This window comes from Panthera leo, chromosome A2 (assembly GCF_018350215.1).
Source record: "Panthera leo isolate Ple1 chromosome A2, P.leo_Ple1_pat1.1, whole genome shotgun sequence".
Taxonomy (NCBI): domain Eukaryota; kingdom Metazoa; phylum Chordata; class Mammalia; order Carnivora; family Felidae; genus Panthera; species Panthera leo.
In genome coordinates, this window is record NC_056680.1 from 7,043,646 (window position 1) to 7,054,844 (window position 11,199).

General features: G+C 39.5%; 1 protein-coding gene across 1 annotated transcript; it reads right to left on the reverse strand.

Annotated features, from left to right (window-relative positions):
* Window positions 1-5,038: 5,038 nt before the first annotated feature.
* On the reverse strand, window positions 5,039-5,665 carry LOC122208669 (olfactory receptor 18-like; the record flags this gene model as incomplete). The annotated part of the gene is made up of 1 exon (XM_042919953.1): window positions 5,039-5,665. A coding segment is annotated over one exon (627 nt), but the record flags the coding sequence as incomplete, so codon positions are not given.
* Between the last annotated feature and the right edge of the window lie 5,534 nt (window positions 5,666-11,199).

The following is an 11,199-nucleotide window of genomic DNA, read 5'->3' on the forward strand; positions in this document are numbered from 1 at the left end:
GAAAATGAGAGGACATATTTGGAAATCATGTATCTGATAAAGAGTTAATATCCAAAATATATAAAGAACTCCCACAACTCAAGGACTAATAATAATAATAAATGGGCAGAAGAATCAAGCAAGCCGTTTTCTAAAAGTAGACTAACAAATAACCAATGGGTGCATGAAAGTGCTTGACATCACTCATCATTAGGGAAATGCAAATTCAAACCACAATGAGATATCAACTCAGACCTGTTAAAATTACTGTCTTCAAAGACACTATAACAGATGTTGGCAAAAGTAGAGAAAAGGGAACCCATGTGCACTTTTGTGGGAATGTTCATCAGTACAAACACGATGGAAACGGCATGTGGGTGTCTCAAAGTATTGAAAATAGAACCAGCATATGATCCAGCAACCCCACTTCCAGGTATATTTTCAAAAGAAATTAAAACAGGATCTCGAAGAGATATCTGTGCTCCCATGTTCATTGCAGCATTATTCACATTAGCCAAAATACAAAAATAATCTAAATGTCCTTCAACAGACAAACAGATAAAGAAGATGCAATATGTATCCATACACACAAAAGAGAATATTAGCAAAAAGAAAGAAGTAAATTTGGGGTGCCTGGGCGGCCCAGTGGGTTAAGTATCCAACTCCTGATCTTGGCTCAGGTCACGATCTCATGGTTCGAGTGTTCAAGCCCTGTGTTGGGCTCTGCAATGACAGCATGGAGCCTGCTTGGGATTCTCTCTCTCTCTTCCTCTTTCTCTGCCCCTTCCCTGCTCACTTGCTCTCTCTCTCTTTCTCTCTCAAAAATAAATAAATAAACATTTTTTAAAAAGAAAGAAACAAGCAAATTCTGCCATTTGCAACATAGATGGACCTTGAGGACATGATGCTAAGTGAAATAAGTCAGAGAAAGACAAACACTGCATACTCTCTCTTATATGTGGAATCTAAAACAACCAAACTCAAACAAACAAAAAGGAAACAACTGGTTACCAGGGGATAGAGGGTAGGGAAAATAGGGATATGTTGGTCAAAGGGCACAAACTTTCAGCTATCAGATAAATAAATCCTGAGGATCTAATGTACAGCATGATGACTGTACTATATCATATACTTGAAAGTTGCTGAGAGAGTAGATCTTAAATGTTCTCACCACAAAAAAGAAATGGTACTTATGTGATATATGGAATTGTTAACTAACTCTGTGGTCGTAAATCACTTTGCAATATATCAGTGTATCAAATCAATACACTGTACATTTTAAACTTACACAATGTTGTATGTCAATTATATCTCAATAGACTTGAGAAAAGAAATCTATCAACCTTAGGATATAATGATGATAATGATATCTATATTTATTGAGTTCTTACCATGAGCATATTGTCTTTTGATTTTTACTTTTCTTTAAATTATTTTGTTAATGTTTATTTATTTTTGAGAGAGAGAGAGAAATGTATGAGTTGGGGAGGAACAGAGAGAAAGGGAGACACAGAATGCGAAGCAAGCTCCAGGCTCTGAGCTGTCAGCACAGAGCCCGACGTGGGGCTTGAACTCATAGACTGCGAGATCATGACCTGAGCCGAAGTCGGACACTTAACCGACTGAGCCACCCAGGTGCCCCCCCCCTTTTTAATCCTAGAGTCTTTTTAATCCTAGAGTGCTTCCAGCTAAATATTACTTAAAATGAAGGATCAGAGGCCATCAAAGTTATAAAAATATATCCCAGTGCACTCAGCTAATGAGTTAGCTGATGGTGAAGCCAGAGCTGATGTTACAAGTCAAATTTTGGCCTACAAAGCCTGTATGTTGGAACTATACACTGGCCTGTCAATATACTACAACAATCTGCCCTATCGATCCCTTACTATATCCTAAATTGTGTTCTATCATTACATTTGATGATATCTTCTCAATCAGCCTCTCATTTAGATACTCTTGTTATCATAACTCTACAGATAAGAAATTAAATAGAAATATGTTATGTATCATACTCAAAGTCACACTGTTTGTAACATCAAGTTACTTATAAATTACTGGAATGTGTATTTAAATTAACTTCCTTAATGTTATAATAAGAATTACCATACACCATCTGACTGGTCCATGGCAAAATTATATATAATTATTGCATGGCCTCAGAGGATAAACACTGTTGCACTTAATTTGCTGCTGAGGATTCTGGGGCTCAGAAAGGAACTTTGACTTACTAATTTGCAAATTTTTGAGCCAATACCAGGCCATGGAGTATTTTCTTATCCCACATTTTTTTCTATTATCTGTGTTTCCTATTCTTTTTTGGGTTTTGGGGTGGTTTTTTTTTTTTTGATGTTTATTTATTTTTGAGAGAGATACAGAGTGTGAGCATGGGAGGGGGAGGGGCAGAGAGAGAGGGAGATACAGAATCCAAAGCAGGCCCCAGGCTCCAGGCTGTCAGCACAGAGCCTGATGCAGGGCTCAAACTCATGAACAAGATCTTGACCTGAGCCGAAGTCAGACACTCAGCTGACTGAACCACCCAGTCTCCTTCTGTGTTTCCTATTCTAATCAAGTGTTGTCAGTCCACATTTACATGGCTGTATGAATCTTCCAGTCTTTTCCCATGCTCAGCACTCTTCTAAATCTAAACCTAAAAACAAACAAACAAAACCAAAGTGCTGCCACTGGGTACAGTCTACCATGTGACAAAAAAAGCAGCATCACTTTCCCCCTTACCAAGGTTCTTTGTCCATCACTTAGGTCTGCATAAATGGATAGGCAAATATAGAAATGCGGTAATTTTTCTTGGATGGTAACTTCCCGCTAACTGTTTTGGCTTCATCATCTGTCAATTTCATGCCTTTCGCCAATATCAAGTTCCTTATCCATGTAGTTGGTAGATGATTTACCATAGAGGTAAAAGACAGGGTAAATTAAAGGAACTTTTGGACAGGTTTTCAGAGAACCAAGATTACTACCAATAAACTACGTATGACATTTCTAAGGAAAGATGGATACCAAATGGAGCCCAAAGACTGATTTATCAATGACAGAAGACAAGACGGTAAGGCAACAAAGTGAAGTCCTAAACAGGCTGTTTGTTACCAGACAAAGAAAAGAGCTCACCTTTGCTGACAACATAAACCTTTGCTGCTGAGGATGTTTTAAAAAGGAGGACAAAGTACAATTTATTTATGATGAAATTTGTGACTTTATAATCCTCAGACACCATTAGAGCCACTCATCTACTGGAATAGGAATCCCAGACTTAGATCTCGGTTGTACATTCCTAAACCTATATTTAAAACCACCTTTATTTTATGAGCTCATTATGCAATATTCCAACTGCACACAACTTATTACACACCTTTCTCCTCATGTTATAATTTAACTTTCAGGGTTCGGGCAAGAAAAAAAAATCAATGGATTGTTTTAATAAAGAGAATTAAGTATAGGTAGTTGAGTAAATAGCTACTTCAGGTCAAAGCAAAAGATGGGAAAATGTGGTGACAGATGGAAGCCAATAAATACCAAGGGCTTAGGGTTTTTAGAGGTAGGAGTGGACTTTACTTAATTTTAGAGGGTAATATAATTTGCTGACCATTATTAAAAATATGTAACAAAGCATTTTTCATTTTTTTAATGTTTGTTTATTTTTGAGAGAGATAGAGACAGAGCATGAGTGGGGAGAGGGGGAGAGAGAGAGGGATACACAGAATCCAAAGCAGTCTCCAGACAGAGCTGTCAGCATAGAGCCCAATACAGGGCTTGAACTCATGAACTGTGAGATCATGACCTAAGCCGAAGTTGAGCACTCAACCGAGTCACCCAGGCGCCCCCAAATATGCAACAATTCTTAACTGTAGAGAACAGACTGAGGGTTGCTGTAGGGGAGGTGGGTGGGGGGATGGGCTAGATGGATGATGGGTACTAAGGAGGGCACTTGTTGTGATGAATCACCGAATTCTACACCTGAAACTAATATTGCACTATACATTAACTGGAATTTAAGTAAAATTTTGGAGAAAGGAAAAAAAAAAAAAAAAAAAAAAAAAAAAATATATATATATATATATATATATATATATATATATATATATATATATATATATATGGAAAACAAAGCAGGGATTTCAAGAGACCCACTCTAGCATTACAAGATAAGTATAGAAGGATGAGTTTGGAGCAGAAAGAGTTAACAACCAGCACAAAGGAAAAGCTTATAGTGTTGAAGGACAATATATTTGAAGAAACCCATTGCTACGAGCTACAGTACGTTTTTTATAACTTAGCCTTTTGAGCTTGATCTCTTTAGCAACTCACAACTAAACCATCTTGGGTGCTTTTCAAAAAATCCTCATACCTAGACACACACCTGTCCAACTAGATCAGAATCTCTGGTGATGAGACTCAGTCATCATTAGTTATAAAACTTCTCAGCGTATTCTATAAAATCCATGATTGGGGGGTGCCTGGGGGACTCAGTCGGTTAAATGTCCAACTTCAGCTCAGGTCATGATCTCACCATTCATGAGTTTGACCCCACATTGGGCTCCGCACTGACAGTGCAGAGGCTGCTTGGGATTCTATCTCCCTCTGTCTGTTCCTCCTCCACTTGTGTGCTCGTGTTCTCTCTCTCTGTCAAAATAAATAAACTTAAAAAAAAATCCAAGATTGAGGACCAGTAATGGCGTATTTAGACATTACCCGGATAAATAGCTTTGACAGATGCAAAATTTGTATGGAAAATAAACAGAAACCATGGGAAAGGATATAAATTTTAAGTATATAAAAGGAAGAATGCACCCTGGATACCAGGGTCATTGAGGAGAACTTCTCATGCATTCATTATAATGTACAAAGTGTCCCAGACTACAATTAATCCAATCCAATTAAAAACAAATTTTAAAAAATAGTATTCATGTATGAAACATGAAGAGGAATGAAAACCATGAGACTGAAAAAATAATGGGGCCCAGAAAGCAGTATTTGCTGATCTACATGTTTGGTTTGGCTGATTTTTTCAACACACACTTCAAAAAGGAATGCACACATACTGAGATTAACCTATTCTTCTGAGTGACCTCCATAGGGCACTCTTGATGTCCCTGTTCCTCAAGCTGTAAATGAAGGGGTTCAGCATGGGGGTGACTACGGTGTACACAACTGAGGCCACCATAACCTTCCTGGGAGAAGGCAACAGTGCTGATCCAAGGTATACTCCAATAGCCGTTCCATAAAATAAGCAAACAACTGACAGGTGAGAGCCACAGGTGGAGAAGGCTTTGTACTTCCCACCTGTTGATGGGATTCTCAGAATGGAAGAAACAATTTTATAGCAAGAGAAAAAGATCCCTGAGATAGGGAGAAAGCCAGAGATGGCACCAACAAAATACATGACTATGTTATTGGTGAAAGTGTCAGAGCAGGCAAGGTTGAGGAGTTGAGAAGGGTCACAGAAGAAATGAGAAATTTCCACATCCTTGAAACAGGTAAGTTGCAACACGACTAAATTGTGCAACTGGGAGTCCAAAAGGCTAACACAAAAGGACACCAAAACTAAGAAGCCACAGAGATGTGGGTTCATGATGACTGAGTAGTGTAGAGGATGACAGATGGCCACAAATCGGTCATATGCCACTGCAGTCAGAAACATACCATCCATACATCCAAAAAGGGTAAAATAGGAAATTCAAAAGGATAAAATAGTAAATCCAAAAAGGATAAAATAGTAAAGGATAAAAATAGTAAATTCTCAAGATCCATCAATTCCAGGTATATGCCCCCTAAAATTTAAGGCAGAAACTCAAATAGATTCTTGCTGAAGTTCATCCCAGCATTAACCACAATAGCTGAAGGATGAAAACAGATGAATAGATAAACAAAATTGGATATATACGTACAATGAAATATTATTCAGCCTTAAGGAATGAAATTCTGATACATGCTGCAACATGGTTGAATCTTGAAAACATGCTAAGTGAGATAAGTCAGACACAAAAGGATAAGCACTTTATGAGTCCACTTATATGAGGTACCTAGAACGGGCAAAGTCATAGACACAGAAAGTAGAATAGGGGTTTTCAATGGTTGGGAGAGGGGGAATGTGGAATTCGTTTAACGGGGACAGTGTTCTATTGGAAATGATGATAAAGTTCTGGAAATGGATAGTGGTGATGGTTGTACAACATTGTGAATGTTCTTAATGCCACAGACTTGCACACTTAAAAATTCTTAAAATGGAAAATGTCATTATATACATATTGTGGAGATATATATCTATCTATACCTATATATTTGTACCTATCTCTACAATAAAATATAAATAAAAATAAAGTAAAATTGTTGTAAATTTTTTTCAAAGTACATTCTCAGCCTCTTCCCCTGGAGATATTGACTATGTATGTCTGGAATAAGGTGGAAAGTTATACATTAACAAGAGCCCAGGGTGATACTTTTGATAAAGCTTACATTTTGAAACTCCCCTAGGGCAACTATTCTCAAAATAGTGTCCTAGAGACCAGCAAAATTTAGAGCTTGTGAAAAATCCAAATTATCAGGCCCAAAACCAGACATATTGAGACAGAAACTTGGAGATGGAACTCAAAAATCTATTTAAATAAAAGGGGCACCTGCGTGGCACAATCAGTTAAGAGTCTGACTCTCGATCTCAGCTCAGGTCATGATCTTGCAGTTCGTGAGTTCAAGCCCCACAATGGGCTCTGTGCTAATAGTGTAGCGCCTACTTGGGATTCTGTCTCTCCTTCTCTCTGCCCCTCCTCTGCTTGTTCTCTCTCTCTGTGTCTCTCAGAATATATAAACTTAAAAAATAAAATAAATTAAAACTAAATCTAGTTAAACAAATATTCAAGGTCATCCAGGCCAGAAGTTTGAGAACCATTACCCAAGTGACTCCTGGGATCCTTCATTACTCAGCCATCTGCCTGATGTGAATACTACAAGTCAGTTGTCTTCAGGAGGAGATCTAAGAAACACTGGAAAAATTCTTCCCAGAGAAAAGGGACCCAGAAGAGAGGTGTCACAGCTGGTCCCACTATTACTCTCCTAGGGATAAGGAATTGGCAGGTCAGAGACCCTTTCCTGTGTGGTCCCTGCCTATCAGGAGTCAAATTGATCAGGGAATGGAAAATCCATTGATCAATTTGTCTAACAAGCTTCACAGGGGATTCATTCCCCAGGGCCACCAAACCTGTAACATATCAACTTATAGTCACCAAGGCCCATGTATCACTCCCAAGATACCCATGCCTTTGCCAGGAAAAATCAGACACACGCTGCATTACATGCCTGGCTCTGTATCGCTTCTCTTTGTGGAAACAAATGTTTCTTCATTGCCCACCCTCCATGAGAGAACAAGATGCAGGGGAGTCGGTCCCAGTGGTGAGCCCACATTGCCAAGCATGCATAGCCCAGTAAGTGTTGTGGGAAATAGAGAAAAGAGGTGTTGGGTAGAAAGGGCATTGGCTACTATTAAGCATGTGGCAGGGACACCTCCATGGTATCCATGCAGGAGGAGCTCTAGGGGCCAATTTTTTGGAGGGTGAATGGCTACCCTACCATTGTTAGTGAGCTTTTACTTTGCTTGTATGTTATTTGGGTGGATGGTTGATGGAGATTATAGGGTTGAGGAGGAAGAGTTAAGCCCCCAGTCTGCTCTTGGATACCACAGCACTATCCAGGACCACACCGTGTAATGGCACAGTTACCAGTCGGAAGTGCACAAATGGATGCCCCCAGGTACTGATAGATTATTAGGTCTTTGACTATGCAATATGGATCTTCTCTTATTCTTTACTCCATCGCCTGGCCCCAAAACTCCAGAGATTTCACCTTCACTCAGACCAGATAAATCCTTTCTGAATCCTTCTTTACCACCTTCATTTGCTGGGGAACATACCCTGTTTCTCCGTAAGGACCTGTCCCTCCTCTTCCTTCTTCACCTTCATCTGTGGTCCTCATAGAGATATTCAAGAGTGAAGAGTCTGTGTTCCCTGGTATCTAGGGCTGCAGTGTATAAACACGTGCGCACGATGGATGTGGGGGGAAGAGCAAAGCACACAGGAAGGTCCAATGTCCAGTCCCCTCTTGACACCCTCCCCTTCAGCTCTGGAAACATTCTGGAAGACACTGATTTCACATATCCCTTCCTCATAGTTTCACTTGATTCCTCTTGGGTGTCAAGTCTCACCCTTATCTAGAAACATGGAATCATTAGTAAGACATGGGAACAATTTATTCACCTCTTCATCTTTGTTCTTCTTCCCTAAAATTGGTGACGTGGTCCCTTCAACTTTAATGAGGTGAGTATTCCCAACCCCATTCCCTTTGACCCTAGTTTGCCTGCCTTAAATCTATGTTTCACTCCAGGCACCAGGGAAAATCGTGATATGGATCATGTTACTCCTTCAGTCACAGTCCTTACATAGCCCCTATCCTTTTATCCATTGTTTTTTTTTCAAGGTTCCCAGAGATGTGGCCCCCGCTCATCTCATCAACCTCATTCTTCACCATTTCCATGTCCCATTTTGTGTTGCAACAAATTGCTAAGAGCACACTGTCCCATGCAGCTTTTTGCTTATGGGCCTTTTTCCTTGTTGCCTTCTCTGCCAGAAAAGCCCATGTTCAGTCATCAACCTAGACAACTCCTTGCCCACGGATCTGTTCCTCCAGGAATCCTTCCTTGACTGCATCACTTCAGGCTGTATTTGTGGTTCCTTTCTCGACTTCACTCTGAAGACTGCATTTACCTTAGCTTTTAAGTCACTGTATTACAATGACTGGTTTCTGTATCCACCACTACCCCTGAAAGGCAGGCTCTCTCAAGACAAAACCACACCATTAATCTTTGTACCCCCAACAGCTAACACTTAGCCTGTCCCAAAGTAATCCTTCTTGCAGAATGGCTTCCAGGACTTTTTCAGTGACTAACAGCCTAGTTCCATTCTTCTCTACATCCTGCCTGGCTCCACAAAATTGCCCACTAACACTAGATCCTAGAAACAGAATAGAAACAGAAGACCAACATGTATTTGGTGCATGAATAAAGGGGAAAATATAAATGACAAATGGTTGTATCTTTCACCTCTAATTTCTAAGCTCTCGTCCTAAGATAAAATGTTTCTTCCTTTCTTTCTTTCCTTTTGCTGACCATAAATCTTTATTTTTTTAATATGAAATTTATTGTCAAATTGGTTTACATCAAACACCCAGTGCTCATCCCAACAGGTGCCCTCCTCAATGCCCATCACCCACCCTTCCCTCCCTCCCACCCCCCATCAACCTTCAGTTTATTCTCACTTTTGAAGAGTCTCTTATGGTTTGGCTCCCTCCCTCTCTAACTTTTTTTCCCTTCCCCTCCCCCATGGTCTTCTGTTAAGTTTCTTAGGATCCACATAAGAGTGAAAACATATGGTATCTTTCTCCGTATGACTTATTTCACTTAGCATAACACTCTCCATTTCCATCCATCCTTTTGTTGCTACAAAAGGCCAGATTTCATTCTTTCTCATTGCCAAGTAGTATTCCAGTGTGAATATAAACCCCAATTTCTTTATCCATTCATCAGTTGATGGGCATTTAGGCTCTTTCCATTGTTTGGCTATTGTTGAAAGTGCTGCTATAAACATTGGGGTACAAGTGCCCCTATGCATCAGCACTCCTATATCCCTTGGGTAAATTCCTAGCAGTGCGATTTCTGGGTAATAGGGTAGATCTATTTTTAAATTTTTGAGGAACCTCCACACTGTTTTCCAGAGTGGCTGCACCAGTTTGCATTCCCACCCACAGTACAAGAGGGTTCCCCTTTCTCCACATCCTCGCCAGCATCTATAGTCTCCTGATTTGTTCATTTTAGCCACTCTGACTGGCATGAGATAATATCTCAGTGTGGTTTTGATTTGTATTTTCCTGATGAGGACTGACGTTGAGCATCTTTTCATGTGCCTGTTGGCCATCTGGATGTCTTCTTTAGAGAAGTGCCTATTCACATCTTCTGTCCATTTCTTCACTGGATTATCTGTTTTTTGGGTGTGGAGTTTGGTGAGTCCTTTATAGATTTTGGATACTAGCCCTTTGTCTGATATGTCATTTGCAAATATCTTTTCCCATTCTGTTGGTTGTCTTCTAGTTTTGTTGATTGTTTCCTTTGTAGTGCAGAAGCTTTTTATCTTGATGAGGTCCCAAGAGTTCATTTTTGCTTTTAATTCCCTTGCCTTTGGAGATGTGTCAAGTAAGAAATTGCTGCAGCTGAGGCCAGAGTGGTTTCTTCCTGCTTTCCCCTCTTGGGTTATGATGGTTTCCTGTCTCACATTCAGGTCCTTTACCCATTTGGAGTTTATTTTTGTGAATGGTGTAAGAAAGTGGTCTAGTTTCATTCTTCTGTATGTTGCTGTCCAGTTCTCCCAGCACCATTTGTTAAAGAGGCTGTCTTTTTTCTACTGGATAGTCTTTCCTGCTTTGTCAAAGATTAGTTGGCCATAATTTTGTGGGTCCAATTCTGGAGTCTCTGTTCTATTCCACTGGTCTATGTGTCTGTTTTTGTGCCATAAGATAAAATGTTTCTAATCTATAAGAAACTCTTTCTTAAGATGAATGTGATAATTCATCATTTCATGACCCGCTTGAATCATAATCCAGTCCCTCTAAGAAATGGCTTTACTGAATTCTAATGCAGTTGATGATGTTGACACACAGCACCCAGGGATTATACAGAATTGTGGGCATTACCTGTGTACTCTGATCTTCTACTCAAAACAGATCAGAATGCAAGGGAGCAGGCTACATCTATTAAAAGTCAAGGAAAATTTTTACAAACTATCATGCTTTAAAGATGAGTCGTGACCTTCTGTTTCGAATACCTCTCACCTGACCAGAAGCCACCAGAGGTGATTACAAACTGCCCGCCTACCAAGGGTCAGAACATAGACGTTCATTCATACTTAAACAATTTGCCTACAACGTGACCATCTTTATCATTCCAGAGACACTCTTTGCTTTGGGGTTTTTGTGTTTGTTTGGTTTTTTTTTTAGGTAAAATTGCTATGTAATATTATATTAGCTTAAGGTATATGACATAATGATTCATCACATTGCACATATAATATTTGACATATAACCACAATACGTCTAGTTAACAGCTGCCACCACACATAATTACAAAAATTTTTTTCTGGTGATGAGAAATTATATGATCTATTTTCTTCT